This window comes from Sinocyclocheilus anshuiensis, unplaced genomic scaffold (genome assembly GCF_001515605.1).
Source record: "Sinocyclocheilus anshuiensis isolate Anshui unplaced genomic scaffold, SAMN03320099.WGS_v1.1 scaffold2323, whole genome shotgun sequence".
Lineage (NCBI taxonomy): Eukaryota > Metazoa > Chordata > Actinopteri > Cypriniformes > Cyprinidae > Sinocyclocheilus > Sinocyclocheilus anshuiensis.
In genome coordinates, this window is record NW_015536604.1 from 5,758 (window position 1) to 22,908 (window position 17,151).

At 37.5% G+C, this 17,151-nt stretch overlaps 1 protein-coding gene and 1 long non-coding RNA gene across 2 annotated transcripts in view; both read left to right on the top strand.

Moving 5' to 3' along the window:
• The first annotated feature begins 335 nt into the window (after positions 1–335).
• LOC107703804 (glycine N-methyltransferase-like) overlaps positions 336–17,151 on the top strand; it is a 25,726-nt gene continuing 8,910 nt past the window's right edge. Inside the window, exon 1 of the mRNA XM_016506544.1 lies at positions 336–660. Within this exon, the coding sequence (XP_016362030.1) occupies positions 455–660 (206 nt within the window). The 5' untranslated portion in view covers positions 336–454. The remainder of the gene's footprint in view (positions 661–17,151) is intronic.
• The window catches only part of LOC107703808 (uncharacterized), a 7,911-nt gene continuing 3,635 nt past the window's right edge, over positions 12,876–17,151 (top strand). The window contains exons 1-2 of the long non-coding RNA XR_001635868.1: positions 12,876–13,193; positions 16,209–16,369. This is a non-coding gene — a long non-coding RNA (uncharacterized LOC107703808). The remainder of the gene's footprint in view (positions 13,194–16,208; positions 16,370–17,151) is intronic.

Here is a 17,151-nt window from a genome sequence, read left to right on the forward strand (position 1 = left end):
TAACCCCGCCTCGATCTGTAGGCTGCAGCCGGGTGTACTTGAGTAATCTAGCCATTCCTGTAGCTACCTCAGCATCAGGTTTTACTTTACATTTAACTTCAGAAGCAAAGTGTAAAATCCTTTATGTCCTAATGCCTATGATTCTACAATATCGTCCTGATGTCAAATATCAATCACACTTTTCCTGACATTTACTCTTTTAACCTTTTAAAAATCTGATGAAACATAGGTCTGATGTGTATCTTCCAGCCTTGCCACGTCATCACAAGTCTCGGCCAATGGAAATGGAGGCGTGAGTGTATTCACGCGTCCGATTGGTCAAAAGTTTCTGTTTCAACACCGACGCGATATAAGTGTCAACAAAATAAGCATGTAAAAGAAACTCAAACAAAACAAGACAGGAGATTTACTCAGATCCAGAAGACGAACCGTTCACGTGGCGTGATAATTCAGTATGGTGGACAGTGTTTACCGTACACGCTCTCTCGGTGTAGGTGTAGTTGGTCTTCCTGATCAGTATGCCGACGGTAAAGCAGCGAAAGTGTGGCAGCTGTACATCGGAGACACTCGGAGCAGGACAGAGGAGTACAAGTGCTGGTTGCTGTCCCTGCTCAGAAAACATGGGGTACAGAAGGTGTTGGATGTAGCCTGCGGCACAGGGTATGACCTAACATGTTAATAATAACTTCTAAAACAAATAAATAAAAAATATGACTGAAAAGTATTTAGTCTTATGGAGTTTAGTCCGGAGTCTAGACTGATTGCTTTGTGTTATACCCAACTCCACCTCTCAGAAATCTGGGTCATGTGGTTGGGCATTGAAGCTGAAGGCATTTTGGCTGAATTACACAAAGGCTTTGTTTCAGCAAGAGTCATGACTGCTTGTGTTATTTTTCACTGTGTGTGTGTGTGTGGATAGATATGACCACATATGACCACTTGAACATGTGCTCCCTGCCAATGAAACATTGACAATAACTTGTCTAATAATATCTGCTGTTGCTGCTGGCCAGTGCTGTGTAGTAGCTGTATTTGGGGAGTGCCTTTATGGACAATTGTTAACTCAGCATAACCTGCAAGACCTGTTTTCTATTTGGATGAACTCCGGACTGGGCATTTGTATTCTCCACATAGCAATGTCTGTAGCAGATATTTATCCTCATATCAATTTAAACTGCAAATCATGTGTTTAAAGTCAGCATGAAATAGAACATGTAACCAACTTTTCTTCCCTAATGTAATGTAGTGAAACATAGTACAAAAAATATAGGTATGGGGCCTCATTTATAAAACTCTCCGTAGATTTCATTCTAAAAGTGTACGTACGCACAAAAGCTACATTTTGCGTACGCAGATTTATAAACCCATGCGTACACTAGAACCTGCGCAAAAATCCCTTTATAAATCACAGGCAGGGGAAGATTGTGCGTACGTGCATCTCCACCCCGTCTCCCTGAAATAACCATATATGGAGCTTACAACGCCTAGTTTTACTATGCATAACCTCATCTGCATATCATTTCCATGTATATTCCCATCCACGTGACACCATGTTTAACACTGTCAAAGATAAAATACATTAAGGAAATATGAGATACGGACTATAAATGCCATTTGTGCCATACATTAATTTTTATTGCTAAAAATCATCCAATATCCTTGTTATGTTTTAGAATAAATATATCAAAATATCCATAAAAAATACTGTTTAAAATAGTTATCAGATAAATATTTTAGAATAGAGATGATCTCATTGTTTTACACTGGCCAAATAATATTTCAACTGTTTCAAACAACTCAAATCAAATGAAATTTATGCAGTTTTGCTGATAAGGTGACCATCTTTTAGCTATTTTTAGTGGAAACAGATTATATTTATTGCAGTGTAAATACAATTGTCTGACTCGGCGCGTCACTGACATTTTAAAATGGAAACGTGTAAATCTTACCATTTTCTTTAAGTTGAATCCTTCAAATACAGTGGTATTTTTCATAATGTTGTGGAGATGCCTACACACGACATCAACCTCTGTGCAGCTGCATGTTGTACAGTAAGCTATTATCATTGGACATATTCAAACTGGACAATGGACCATTCGACCACGAAGCAGTGTCCGCCATAATTGCGCATCATTGATCATTGTTCTCGCTAAATATTTATATTTTCTCATAACATGAGATCTGCAGTTTAGTTTAAAGATGTATTATTGTGCACCTATTGCACTCCTCGCTGTCTTTAGAACATAGCCACAGGAAAAGTGATCAAGCGCATCCACTATAAATGTCTAAATTCATATAATTTTTGTTTAACTTCTGCGTAATGACTTTATGTAATTTCAGTGCCTATCTCCATTAATGAGAGTAAATGTGTATATCGAAATGAAATCAGTTTAAAATCCTTGTTTACTTCATTACTTTTCTCACTCCAGGAAAAAGAGTGCGTACGCACAATCAAGAGCATCCGTACGGTGAGCACATATTTACGACAAGTTTGTTTTTTATCAATCCAGATACGTACGTGGAAAACAGCGTACGCACATTTCTATGCCCGCCCATTTTGTGCGTAGGCCTGCGCAACGTTTATACATTAGGCCCCTGGTCTTCATCTGTTTGGAATTGATTGAATCAAAGAAAGTTGTTTTGCAAACTAAATGCAGGCACATCTGAATGCAAGTTTGCAGACAGTTGTGGAGTGAGAAGTTGCTGGAGGGGAGGGATTGAAACTTGGCTGGCCATTGGGCAACCTTATTTCCCAGCCTTCACACCAGTATACACTTAAAAGAAATGTTCAAATGTTGTTACGAGTGGGATACAAGGGAACGTTTAGAAAAAAAAATGTGTTTGGATAAATTATGATAAATACTGCAACATTCTTTTTAAAAAATAATAATACAAGACTTGATGAATGTATGCATCACTCTGCTTAAATGCATATTTCAAATTGAATCACTGTTTTGTGTATTTGTATCATTGACAAGTTTTGCTATATGTTAAAATGTAAATGCATTTTTTTTGCATGTAACTATATTTAAAATTTAGTTGAACTGCCAAGGATAGTGAGTTTCCTTAAAATTGATTCACACCATTAAATATATTTACTGTAGCTTTATTACATCTTGTCATTATAACAGCATCATTCGGTTCTCTGTAATTTAGTCAGCCCTACGTCTGAATTTCTCTGTGTGAATGGATGGCAGTTTCTGCACTACACATACTGAAGTATATGTGACATTCATGGTGTTTAGCATTTGCTTTCTCACTATATAAGGGCATGAACTTCATCTCCAGAGCTGCTCTGAGAGTCACTTCACCAGCATTTCACCATTTAATTTGATAAAACAATCGTATATCACAAAGAAACTCAAAGGTCTTCATGACAACCTGTCAAAATAAAAGTGGTTTAATATGTGAGATATATTACTATAGTACTACAGAATGCACTTCTCAAAAAAAAAAAAAATTATTATTATTAAAATTATATTTATAATGGCCCTTTTTTTTTTTTACATTTCCATGTTTCTCAGAAGCAGAAGTCATAGTAGTTGGATAAACTTCTATAGAGGTAAACAGGAGACTACATTCAATGTATTTGTGTGTGTGTGTGTGTGTGTGTGTGTGTGCAGTGGCGCTTGCAGGTGTACGGCTGTACGAACTGTGGTGTACCATGAGCGCTTCGGCTGACCTGACCTGTCCGTCTGCCCTGCAAATATTTCACCAGTTATGATGTGTGTCCCGTATTTCTGTCAAGTGAACTAGCCATGCCACTAATTATGAATTAATCATTATTTTGAGTCATATGAATCATATGAAGCGTTCCTCCGACAGTAAAACAAACAGTAATGAGATACTTAAGAACACATATAACAAATAGCGCTGGATGAAGTAGATTCAAGTCTAAATGCAGTAAAACACGTTGTAAATGGAAACCTTTTACGCTCTCTAGAGAGCAAACACAAATACGCATATACTGGGTAGTTTGCCAGATCTGTTTCGCCAACGTTAGTATTACAGCTTCATCTTTAGCACCTCCGTAAAACCAGACCTGAAGGGAATTATTAATGCCTACAAATAACTGAAACAAAAGCTACTTATTGAGAGGCTAACTTTGTGAAAATTAAGCTGTGTCATGAATAAGCGGTCATGCACCAACAGTAGACTAGGCTATTTTAATTAAAACTTACAGTAAGTTTTTTTTTTTCCAATCGTGAATATCCACATCAGCCTTGTTTTGTTGTCTATTGTTGTTTACCAGCTGTGAGCATGCTCTTGATGGATGTATTGTTATCAATTTATTGATGTTTGCTGTTTTCGTACTGTTTTTAAACGCGTGACACCTGCTCGGTGTTGCTGTCACTGATCATTTGGTCCTCAAGTCTTAAAGACGTGTAGTTACATGCTCAAGATATTTAATTGAATTGGCCTTTAAAGTGCTGTTTTTGACTAAAAAAAAAAAAAAGTCTGTGCGTACCCTCAGATGAAATCCTGCAGGCGCCCCTGTGTGTGTGTGTTCCCATTTGCTCAAATAGCAAATGAAAAACTCACAGCTTTCAGAAAGAGATGAAAATAGAGAGAGGTTGATAACAAATTTACAGTCACTCCCACAGCTGCAAACACCCTCAGTAGCGGTTACTATTTGTAACCTATTTGCTACTATTTGTTTGTAATTTAATGCAAAGGTAATAAAGTATAGTATATTTTCATATACTATATTTTCAGGGGCCTAAAAAAGTTTAATGCAATTTTTAATAAATGAAGTTGTATACGTTTTATGACTTCAATTAATCAGACATGCTTTTTGGTTACTTTTAAAACAGAGTCCAGAAAAACAAACAAACCCCCAAATCCAGAAAAATTTAAATGGATGTTCCAATTTGACCTATCGTTAAGCCCTCCCCTCGAACGCAGATGAGCCAATGGCAGTCGAGTATCAGTTGCACGGGGAGCAGAACTCGGACATCTTTAGGTTTCAGCGCCATAGAGAAACATTGGAAGATCCAAAGCTCGCATCGGTTTAATGGTGTTTATGCTACAAAAATGGAAAAACGGTGTGCCTAGGGTACTTGTAACACTAATTCCAGGTATCCTGAGAGGATAGGCAATGTAATTTATTTTGTTCCATTTCCTAAATCCAACCAAAACAGAGTAAAATGTCCCTAAGCATTCTTTTTTTTTTTTTTTTTATGCTTTATTGTCAACAAGTAGCATGTACAGTGCCATGTCTCACTATATAACAAAAACATTTCACATGCCTCAACAAGAAGGAACACGGAAAAAGAAAAGGAAAAAAAAAATAAAATAAAAAAGAGGGTACATAAACATCAGTTTACAGAGAAATACATATTATACATATATTTACATTTCCATAGGATATTACAATGCAAATTTTAATACAGAAAATATACTTTGCAGGTCAGCACCATTATTTATTATTATTGTTGTTTTTTTAACATTATGTGAAAATGTTAAAGGAGGAGCATATATTAATCGTTTTAATTGCTTTACTATTTTTAGATTTTGACATCACATCTACAAACATTTTAATCTCTTTTCCAAGCACCATAAAAAGAGGTTTGCCTTTTGTAAACTTGCATTTATGAATGTGAAATTTACATAAAAATAAAATAAAATTTATAATAAAACCAACACCCTTTAAAGAGTGATCCTTGATATAATAACCCAAAATCACATGTTTATAAGATAAGGAAAATGTTTTTAAAATATTATCAGCAATGAAACCCTCCACATTATTCCAAAAATGCTGGGTATATTGGCAGGACCAAAACAAATGAGAAATTGTTTCAGTGGAGCATTCACAAAAAGAGCATTTTAAACCTACAGTACATCAATTTTAAATTTTTGTAGGAATTCTTTTGTTGGATAAACTCTATGAATTAATTTATATGAGATTTCCTTAACCTTATTTGTAAGGAGGAATTTTTGAGGTAACGACCAAACTTGAGTCCAATTTACATTATTAAAGATATTGTTCCAGTAGAAAATAACATAAGGCGTAGAAATATTCTCTTTTAAAAACAAGGATCTAATTTTATAGTTGTTAAGCTTTAACCCCGAGAAACAGATAGAGCCGACTAAGGTATGTTCAGGTCTAGGAGGACAGACAGAAAGTGCGGATGTACATATACTGCTTTTGAACAGCATATGTACACCTGCAGGAATGGCACTAGCAAGCACCTTCAATTCTTTTAATGTAATAGGTATTTTGTATCTTGAGATAAAGTCTGCAAATGTAAATAAAGTCCCTTCATTATTAAATAACTGACTCACTAATAACAACCCATTACTAAACCAATTGTGAAAAAATAAAGATTTATTTCTATACAAAATATTGGCATTATTCCAGATAAGAAAACTTTGAGGGGAGAAATTGTGTTTATAAATAAGACTCCAGGTAGCAAGTACTTGTTGGTAAAATTTAGAAAGTTTGATTTTAAGTTTTTCAATTTTATAATTACACATCAAAATAAATTCTAAGCCACCCAAATGAGAGAAAATAAATCGAGGAATTATATTCCAGACAGATGAAGAATTTTGAAGATATTGTCTTATCCAATTTATTTTAAAGTTACTGTTTAGAGAGCTAAAATCAACAAAATTCAGACCGCCTTTATCATATGAATTCAGTATTACTGATTTTTTAATATAATGAATTTTGTTTTTCCACAAAAATTGTCAACATGCCGTCAATTAGTTTACATGTGTGTTTGTCAACAGAGATCGATTGAGCAGCATATGATAATCGAGAGATACCTTCTGCTTTAGTGAGCAGAACTCTGCCTTTGAGTGATAAATCTCTTTGCAACCAATGATTCAACACCTTACGTGTCTTTTCAATAATCGGAAGAAAATTGGAAGGGAATCTAATTTTATCGTCTTTGATTATTTTAACTCCCAAATAAGTAAGCTCATCGGTCTGTAAATTCTCTCTTACAGGAATATTACAAATTAAGGATTCCAAACAATTCCCAACTGGGAGTAACTCACATTTGTTAGTGTTAAGGCGAAGACCAGAGGCTTTAGAAAAGGGCTTAAGAGTCTCTAATGCTACCGCAACCTGAGAGGCATCCTTCAAAAACAAAACGGTGTCATCAGCTAACTGACTTATTACCACTTCAGTGTCATCAACAGTTATTCCTTTTAAAGGACTTTCTCTGATATGCAAATTTAGAAGTTCGGTAGCTATCAGAAACAGATATGGGGAGATTGGGCATCCCTGCCTGACTCCCCGATTCAGAGTAAATCTGGGAGAGGTACCGCTGCTGAGTTTGATAGAGCTATTGCAATTAGTATAAAGCATTTTAATAGATCTACAAAAGAAGTCACCAAATCCCACCTTGCGAAGAGTCTGTAACAAAAATTCATGTTCCAGGGAATCAAAGGCTTTATAATAGTCTAAGAAGGGAATAAAATTATCATTAGAGAAAAAGTCAGAATAAGCTAGAATATCCAAAACCAGACGTATATTATTAAAAATGTGCCTTTTTTTGTAGAAAGCCAGATTGACATTAATCAATTAAATTATTCAAAACACATTTTAATCTTTTTGATAAAACCAAAGCAATAATTTTATAATCGTTATTTAGCAATGTAACTGGCCGCCAACTATCAATTAACAAGGGATCTTTATTTGGTTTTGAAATTAAAGTTATAAGTCCTTGACACAAAATCGGAGGAAGCAAGGCTCTTTCTATACTCTCTGCAAAAACTTCAAATAAAAAAGGAGTTAAAAGTTTGTTAAATGCTTTATAAAACTCAGCAGTTAACCCATCCGTTCCCGGAGACTTATTATTTTTCAAAAAGTTAATGGCATCAGTAATTTCTTGTACACTAAGAGGGGCTTCACATATATTGAACTCTTCATTACTAATCTGCTTCATGTTATGTAAGGACTCAAAAAACTCAGATGTAGACTGTTGACAGAAATTAGAAGCATACAAATTACTATAAAACTCAGAACAAAAATTTTCAATAATTTTAGGGTCCTCCACAATATTACCTTTAATCCTCAATTTTTCAATATGATTATTTTTAGCTTGTTGCCTCTCAAGTCTAAAAAAATAAGCAGAGCTTTTTTCGCCCTCTTCAAGCCATTTCCTTCGAGACCTAATAAAAGCTCCTTCAGACTTTTGTTTGTAAATTTCCTCGAGTTTAAGTTTCTGTTCAGTGAGTTCTACTTGATCGAATTCTGATAATTCTTCTACTCTTTTAGATAATAAAGTAGATATTTTAACTAAAATTATATCCTCTTCAGCTTTCCTCTTTTTTGCAAACTCGCTACAGTACTTCCTAAAAAAAATTCCTACTTCAAATTTGAGAAGTTCCCAATTGCTACAATATTTTTTTTCAATTTTTGCTTTATTCCAATGTCAAAATTATTTTTTCTATGCCAGTAATTACTTCGTTATGTTGAAGTACTGAATTATTTAATTTCCAATATCCAGACTTTTGAGTTAAATTCACAGAAGATCTAAAGGGAATACTTATTGAAATAGCCTTATGATCCGAGAATGGGGATGGTATTATATCAGTAACAATATTATCTAAATCCTTAGATGTAAGCCAATAATCAATCCTGGACTGACTAGATAAAGAATTATTACTCCAAGTAAAGCATTCTTGTATTGGGTGAGATTTTCTCCATGTGTCAATTAAAGAAAATTTCTCCATAAACGTAATTACATAATCAGGACTTAGATTTCCCGCCTGAGGAGGCCATCGATCTAACCTGTTGTCCAGAACGACATTGAAATCACCTCCAAAGATCAGAGAAGAGTTAGGATATGTGGCTAACATACGAGTCACCCGATCACCTAATCTGTCAAAAAAGGCATTATTTTCTCTTTGTAAGTTGAAACCATAAACATTAATAATAATACAGGTTGAATTTAAAATTTCAAGGGCAAGTAAAATGTAATGTCCAGACGTATCACACTCAGAACTTAATATTTTCCCTTTAAATCGATTTTTCAAGATACAAACCCCAGCAGAATGAGTAGTGCCGTGAGATAACCATAAATCTAGTCCCCATTGCGACCTCCAAAAATGTACATCTTGAATATCAGAATGGCACTCTTGTAGGAAACAAAAATCTGTATTAAAGCGCTTCAAGTACAAAAAAATGGCTTTCCTCTTAACAATGTTACGTAACCCTCTACAATTAAGAGAAACAATAGATAAAGACATAAAACAAAAACCTATAGAAAACACAGAGCTTAACCCAGAAGATTCCTATAAAAAATTATAGCAAATCTTAAACGATTGCAACAAGTGTATACCGGGATGAGAACTGCAATCCCTTTTTAATGCAAAGAAAAACAAAATTGTATTATTGCCTCTTTTATAAATTTACAAATCAAAACATTTGGACTGGAGTTTCAGTCACATTCAAGTCTTTAAGCAGAATAAGGAGAAGAATACCTCCCTTTTTAATGCAAAGAAGAAGAATTTTATTTATTTTTTTATTATTGCCTCCTTTATAAATGTATAAATCAAAACATTTTAACTGGAGTCTCAGTCTCATTCAAGTCTTTAAACAAAGTAAGAAAGAGAGTACCTTTGCACTGAAAGAGGCTGTAAACATTTATTTTCTTCCAGTTCCAGTCACCTTAATTATGGTAGGGCATCCCTCGCAGTTTAAGTGGGTGGAGAAATCTCAACGCCATCTACAAAGGCACGGGCACTGACGAAGAAAGCTTTCTTATTTTCCTTACGTGCTTTTTCGACAGCAGGCCATAATTTCAACCTCCTTTCTCTGTCGGCAGGAGACAAGTCCTCAGTAATCCTCAGGTGGTTGTTCTTCAGAAAGTCTGCATCTTTGGCAGCATGCCAGACAGCATCCCTGAAGAAACGTGAAGTGAACTGAAATATAATTCCTCTAGGAGTGCTGCTTCCAGGTTTGTTACGACCAAGACGGTGTGCAACATCCACGACGTCAGGCAGTTTATCTTTATGTTGCGGCAATAGACACTGGCATATTTTGATGACCTCGTGACGAACATCTTCTCCATTTTTCTCTTGAAGCCCCTGAATTCTTAAATTCCATCTGCGGGAATAGCCCTCCAGCAACGTTAGACGTCTTTCATGCTCCTCGGCACACTTTTCAGCTTGCTTCAGTCGAGTTTTCAAGACATTGACGTCGGCGCAGATAAACTCAATCGTTTCCTTTAACTCGGTGATTTGTTTTGTGTTGACACTGACTTCTGTTTTCATTTCATTTATTACCTGTGAATTTTTTTCCACCAACTTCTCTAGCGTGTCCGATCTATTCTGCACTAGCCGAGAAAGGTCCGAGATCTGCGAGAGGATGACCATTGTATCTTTATCCACAATTCTGCGTTGTTTGGGGGCTGGCGATTTACAGGGAGTTTCAGGGAGACATGGAAATTCCACCTCCGCCAGCATAAATTCTTCTGGATCATTATCCTGTTTGAGATAGTCGTGTAAGTTGTCTGCAATCAAGTCGCTAGAAGAGACTTTAACAGAAGTTTCGGCCGCCTGCGAACTGCTGCTATTTTTACTAGCCAAGTTAGCATGAGCAGTCCATTCGGACTTTCCAGCCTTCTTTCCAGTACTTTTCCTTTTTTCGGAGCCACCCATTGTGGTCTTTGGGGAATCACTGTAATGTCAAATTGAGTTAACTTTCAAAATTTTCTTTGCAACAAGTTACAAAGGTCAGTTTAAGTGCTTAGGATTGCAGAGCTCATGGAAATGCTGCGCCATCTTGAAAATCCCCCCGTCCCTAAGCATTCAACCCATAGACTGTATAAAAACATGGACGTAGTGTCCGTGACGTCACACGTAGATTTCCGAAGAGCGTTTTTGAAACTCAAAATTGGGCGGAGGCGGCCATCGCCATCTTGGTAGCGCGTCACCGCGTGTCACTCCCGGATAATCGAAAATGGGCAAAGCGGCGGGAGCAGGTTGCTGAAGCCACGCCCACCAAGCTCGACGGTGGTGACAGCAGCGCAATCCACCTGTCACTCAAGTGACCACGCCCTTAATTATGCAGAACTTTAAGGCTTAATATAATTTAAAGGGATGAGTTATAAAAAAAATCACCCCCCTCACAGTTGTCATCAAGGGCAAAATTAGCTATATAGACCAAAATCATATTTTGAACCAGGCTGTAAACGTTTTTTTTCTGCTGTAAAGTTGGGCATTTTAACATGGGGAGTCTATGGGATTGACTCCCTTTTGCAGCCAGCCTCTAGCGGCCAGTTGATGAATTACAGTTTGTCACTTCCTTGTTAGTTTCACGAGAGAGAGGGGGAGGTTGCTGCTTGATTCAACCCCAATCACAATGAAGACGAAAACGTTCATTTTCTGGTTGTCATACTCTCATAAAGTTTTTGTCCCTTTATTTCTTGACAAGAAATTAATTTATTAAGATGCGGAACCGCCGTATCTCTTTATGACCACAAACGGGAGAATTTTCAGACGCGCACTTCAGCTTCACCTCAGCGCCAGGCGCGAGTCAAACGAGCGCGGAAATTAAAGCTACAGCAGCCAAATGAGCTTCAGTAGAACAACTGTGAACTGTGGTCTGATGAGATGTTGTTAGACTATATGTCAGTAAAACACACTTTCCCGTCCCATCAGCCGTTTTACTGTGCTCACGGCGCACACTCTTCAACAGTGCGCAAATATGTGGCGCACCTCTATATCACTTCATCATAAATAACCCGCACAAGAAACTATGAGCATACCCACATAGCATGTAGTAATCGGCCCGAGCTCGGCTGCCCCTCGGCGCCTTCGGCTCAGACTCGGCATCGGCGAGTGTTATCCGAGTGTGGCCCGCAGCTCGCTCATCTTGTGATGCGGCTCTAAAGCACTGGCCCGATTCCAGTTCACCGTAACTGGCTGGTAGAGTCCAGGCCACTTCAGGCAATGACTCGGCTCGGTTCAGTCATAGACGGTTACAATAATATAGCAATAATTATCATAAAACTGTTTTAAACTGACTTAATACCCTGACATATTACAATGTTAACTACATGTTTAATGCCGTGAATTTGTCAAAAACAAAATATCTGCGGTAAAACTTAAATAATAAAACAATATTAAAAGTACTTTATAGGACAGAATATTCTCTAATACTCATAACAATAGCAAATCTATATTTATGTAATGCAGCAGGTCATTCTTTTATACGCTTGCTTGTATGTATTTTAAACGCGCTTCATTGCGCTCGCATTCACCGCAGTGTGGGCGGAGTCTCGTACCTGTGCTCGTGAGCAGGGGCGGTGTTTCTGTATGGCACAGTATGGCAGTTGCCATACCCTAGCCCAGTCAGGTGTGCCGTGAAAAATTTAAAAAACTTAATATCTCGTATTATAATTCGTTATTATAAATCAGGGGGTTTTACAAATATTTAACCAATGATAAGTATTAAAAGAGCTTGTCAGTAAAACTTCGTATAATGCCATTGGATCCTCAAGCTCTCTGCGAAACCTCTAACTTCACCCCGTTTCCATTCAGACTGACGCGCCGCTCACAGCCTGGAGGAGACAGATCTCCGCCTTTTCGCAATGCAAGGGTAAATAAATAACTGATGTTTGAATAGTACAGCGTTTTCTTTTCTCAAACACTATGGGCCCCATTTTATGATCTAAGCGCATGGTCTAAAGCACAAGGCGCCGGTGCACTTAGGGCGTGTCCAAATCCACTTTTGCTAGTTTAAGGACGGGTCTAAAAGGGTTGTCCCTATTCTCTTAATGAGTAATGGGTGTGTTTTGGGCAAACGTGCAATAAACCAATCAGAGTCTCATCTCCCATTCCCTTTAAGAGCCAGTTGCGCTTGTGCCATGGCGGATTTGCTATTTACAAGGTGGAATTTGCAAGAAATGTGGATGTATGGGGTCATTTCGATAAAGCAATACTGGCATCGTTGAGCGTTTAAATTTTTATTATTTTTCTAGCGCAGACGCTCATAAGCTCATAAAGGAACGTGCAAAAAGTTAACTTTACGTGTGAGACTGCAGCTAACGTGTCCGTTTTGCCTGAAAACGTAAGTTAATAAATAAATGAGATCTTTTTCATCTTTGATCTAAATATTGTTATGAGGGTCTAGAGTGTTTACGCTGCAGAAAACTTTGATGAGAAACACTACGATCCGCAAACAAACAGATGAGGAAGAGGAGGATGATGATGGTCCAGCGTATACAATGAGAAAGGTTTGTTTAAATTTTTAGTTTCCACATTCTTATTTGTATGCAATTGCAATAAGCAAAAGTTGTTTTTCTTCCATATTACTTAAATGACGTGAGAGAAGATGATTTGTATGTATTAGAGAAATCGTTGTTTTCAACTAAATACATATGCTAATAATAAGCTAGTTTCAGTGATTTTAAGACGAGAAATGTACTGAAATCATATTAATATGCATCAGTATGTCTGAGATCAACTGCAATAACTCTTTTACAGCTGCTAATGTGACCCTGGACCACAAAACCAGTCATAAGGGTAAATTTTTCGAAATTGAGATTTATACGTCATCTGAAAGGTGAATTAATAAGCTTTCCATTGATGTATGATTGGTAGGTAAATAAATAACTGATGTTTGAATAGTACAGCGTTTTCTTTTCTCAAACACTATGGGCCCCATTTTATGATCTAAGCGCATGGTCTAAAGCACAAGGCGCCGGTGCACTTAGGGCGTGTCCAAATCCACTTTTGCTAGTTTAAGGACGGGTCTAAAAGGGTTGTCCCTATTCTCTTAATGAGTAATGGGTGTGTTTTGGGCAAACGTGCAATAAACCAATCAGAGTCTCATCTCCCATTCCCTTTAAGAGCCAGTTGCGCTTGTGCCATGGCGGATTTGCTATTTACAAGGTGGAATTTGCAAGCGCAAAGACAGAACGCGTCTCAGAGAGGAAATGTAACTGCTCGTGCGCGAGCAAATAGGTAGCCTAATTCTGATACATGCGATGACTATCCATTTTGACATGTAGGCAGTTTTATATTTATGTAGCCTACACAATATTAATCTTTTACATTGCAATCCTTTAATTTTTAATATTTGGCATGTTTGTGTGCTGCTGTGTGGCCCTGTGTGTGTAATAACAGAGTGTACGCGTGCTGTGGACCCGCCTATACTAAAGCGCTCTTTAAATAACAAAAAACTACTGCGCCATTGACTTTAGACCAGGTTTTTGTTGGTCAGTGGCGCGGTCCCCGTGCTACTTATGACTGGTTTTGTGCTCCAGGGTCACAAATGTAAGCATGTAATCAAAATGTAAATGTAAGCAAAATGTAAGTACATGTACAGATGCTGCCAAAACACATGTAACTGACTACAACACAAACAGCATCACAGTTTATCACTTTAGATACTTCTTCACTCAGCGTGTAAAGATGCACAGGAAAGTAGTGGCCTAATGGTTAGAGAGTCGGACTCGTAACCCAAAGGTTGCGGGTTCGAGTCTCGTACCGGCAGGGATTTTTTGGGTTTTCGTAATAAAAAATAATATCTTTAAGGATTAAACTGTGGGTCATTTTAGTAGTTAAAAATATAAAAACTTAAATCAACACAAAATGTATTGGTTATGCTACAATCACAATAAAAGGGCAGCTGTTTCTTTAACAAGATGAGCAAATTTCATCATCATCAAAATATTTACAGATAGAGGTATTAAACCTGTCGCTCGTATCTTTTAAGCTGTTGCTTGTTATAACGTCATAGATCACATGATAATGTCAACATGGCGGATCGCATTCATACTTAACGAGATTTGGCTGTAGAGTACCTACTCTTTTAGCGCTTGTTAAGTACCTACTCATTGAGTAGGTGGTTTCGGACGCAGCCAAGGTCATATCCATTACCATGCTAAAATCTTCCGAGAGTTGTCATGACAGAACTAAAAACAACAAAATATGCTACGGCTGGGTAACAAAAAATCGATTTCTCGATTTTAATAGATTCTCATTTTTATGAATCAATATCGATTCTTAAATCCCAATTGATGCTGTTTTCAGCTGATGAATGAACAGTAGGCCTACATATAGTTCGCCTCCCATCCAATAAATCGCAAGCTTTGTGCGTTGTTACTTTTGATATGAAATGAAGTCTCAGATTTCAACTTCTGTCAATTTTATTAGGAAATTCAAGCAATAAATACTGTTTCGGCGCTCTTTAATGTGGCGTGATAGATCGCTGTAGCCACCTCAAGCGAATCGATTCGGCAGCGGAAACCCAACAAACAAGTGCTTTCACTTTTCTACTAATGGGTAGGCCTACTTGGCTGTGCGTAATCAAACGGGGGAATTAGAACAGGGTAATGACAAGCCGCACAAAATATTCTCAAATTTTAGCACTAGGTGGTGCTATAACAATCCTCATAATTCTGCAACCATTTGTTGAAGGAAGTTGTTGTTTGTCATGCTAATTTACATTTAAATCAATCATTTCTTTTTGAACCTTGCCTTATACACATAGGCATTGTCATGTTAGAATAGAAAAGGGTCCTGTCAAAACTGTTGCTATAAAATTAGAAGCAGGCAATTCCCTAGAATATCATTATATGCTTAAACATAAAGGGCCCTATTTTAACGATCTAAGCACATGGTCTAAAGCGCAAGGCGCAGGTGCACTTAGGGCATGTCCGAATCCACTTTTGCTAATTTAATGATGGGAAAACAGTCGGCGCACCCGGTGCATGGTCTAAAAGGGTTTTTCCCTATTCTCTTAATGAGTAATGGGTGTGTTTTGGGCAAAGAGAGGTCTCCAAAGAGTAAACGGAGCTGCTCGTGCGCGAGCAAACAGGTAGCCTAATTCTGATACATGCAATGACTTTCCATTATGACATGTAGGCATTTTTATATTTATGTAGCCTACACAATATTAATCTTTTACATTGCAATCCTTTAATTTTTAATATTTGGCATGTTTGTGTGCTGCTGTGTGGCCCTGTGTGTGTAATAACAGAGTGTACGCGTGCTGTGGACCCGCCTATACTAAAGCGCTCTTTAAATAACAAAAAACTACTGCGCCATTGACTTTAGACCAGGTTTTTGTTGGTCAGTGGCGCGGTCTATTTCAGTTGCCTCAAAATAACAACGGCAATGCCCCTGAACACACCTCATTTCAGACCAGCACGCCCATGGGCGCACAAATGGGTGCAAATGCATGTGCTATTTAAACAACGTGACGCAGGACGCCACAAATTTCTTTTAATATTTCTGTTTTGTAGTAATCAAGAGAAGTGTCATCGCTGAAGAAATGGCAGATGTCCTCAGACACTTGTGAACACTGAGCAGTGCTTGGAGTCCAAGACAGTGGACATCATATTTGTTATACCGGTACTTCTCTGATTGGACTAGCAAGGAGCAGTTAGAGCCAATGAGAAAGTTGGTAAGTTCAAGTAAATGTCAGCATGACCATTTCACCATGTTTTTTTTCAGCAGTAACTGGGGGAAATCTTAAAGGGGTCATATGATGCTTTTTTAAAGATCATTATTTTGTGTATTTGGTGTAACAGAATATGTTGTAGGCAGTTTTATATTTATGTAGCCTACACAATATTAATCTTTTACATTGCAATCCTTTAATTTTTAATATTTGGCATGTTTGTGTGCTGCTGTGTGGCCCTGTGTGTGTAATAACAGAGTGTACGCGTGCTGTGGACCCGCCTATACTAAAGCGCTCTTTAAATAACAAAAAACTACTGCGCCATTGACTTTAGACCAGGTTTTTGTTGGTCAGTGGCGCGGTCTATTTCAGTTGCCTCAAAATAACAACGGCAATGCCCCTGAACACACCTCATTTCAGACCAGCACGCCCATGGGCGCACAAATGGGTGCAAATGCATGTGCTATTTAAACAACGTGACGCAGGACGTGAAAATTACAACTGCGTCGGGCTGAAACTAGCAAATTGAAAACTTTCTTCTTTTTTTTTTTCGCCGGGTGTATGATAGGGCCCCATGTCTGTAAATGTTAATGTTTGAAGAGCGGAGAAGTAGGTTATTTGCCGTCTAGCCAATATACTTTTGTACGTTTTATCCTGTGCATAAGTGCTTAATCGTTTATATCATGAGATTTTGGCCAAGTGTATTAAACGACAAGAAAAACTAAGCGCCCATATAGCTACAATAAATGTTATAACCTGTAAGTTGATGAAAGCGTATAATGCGA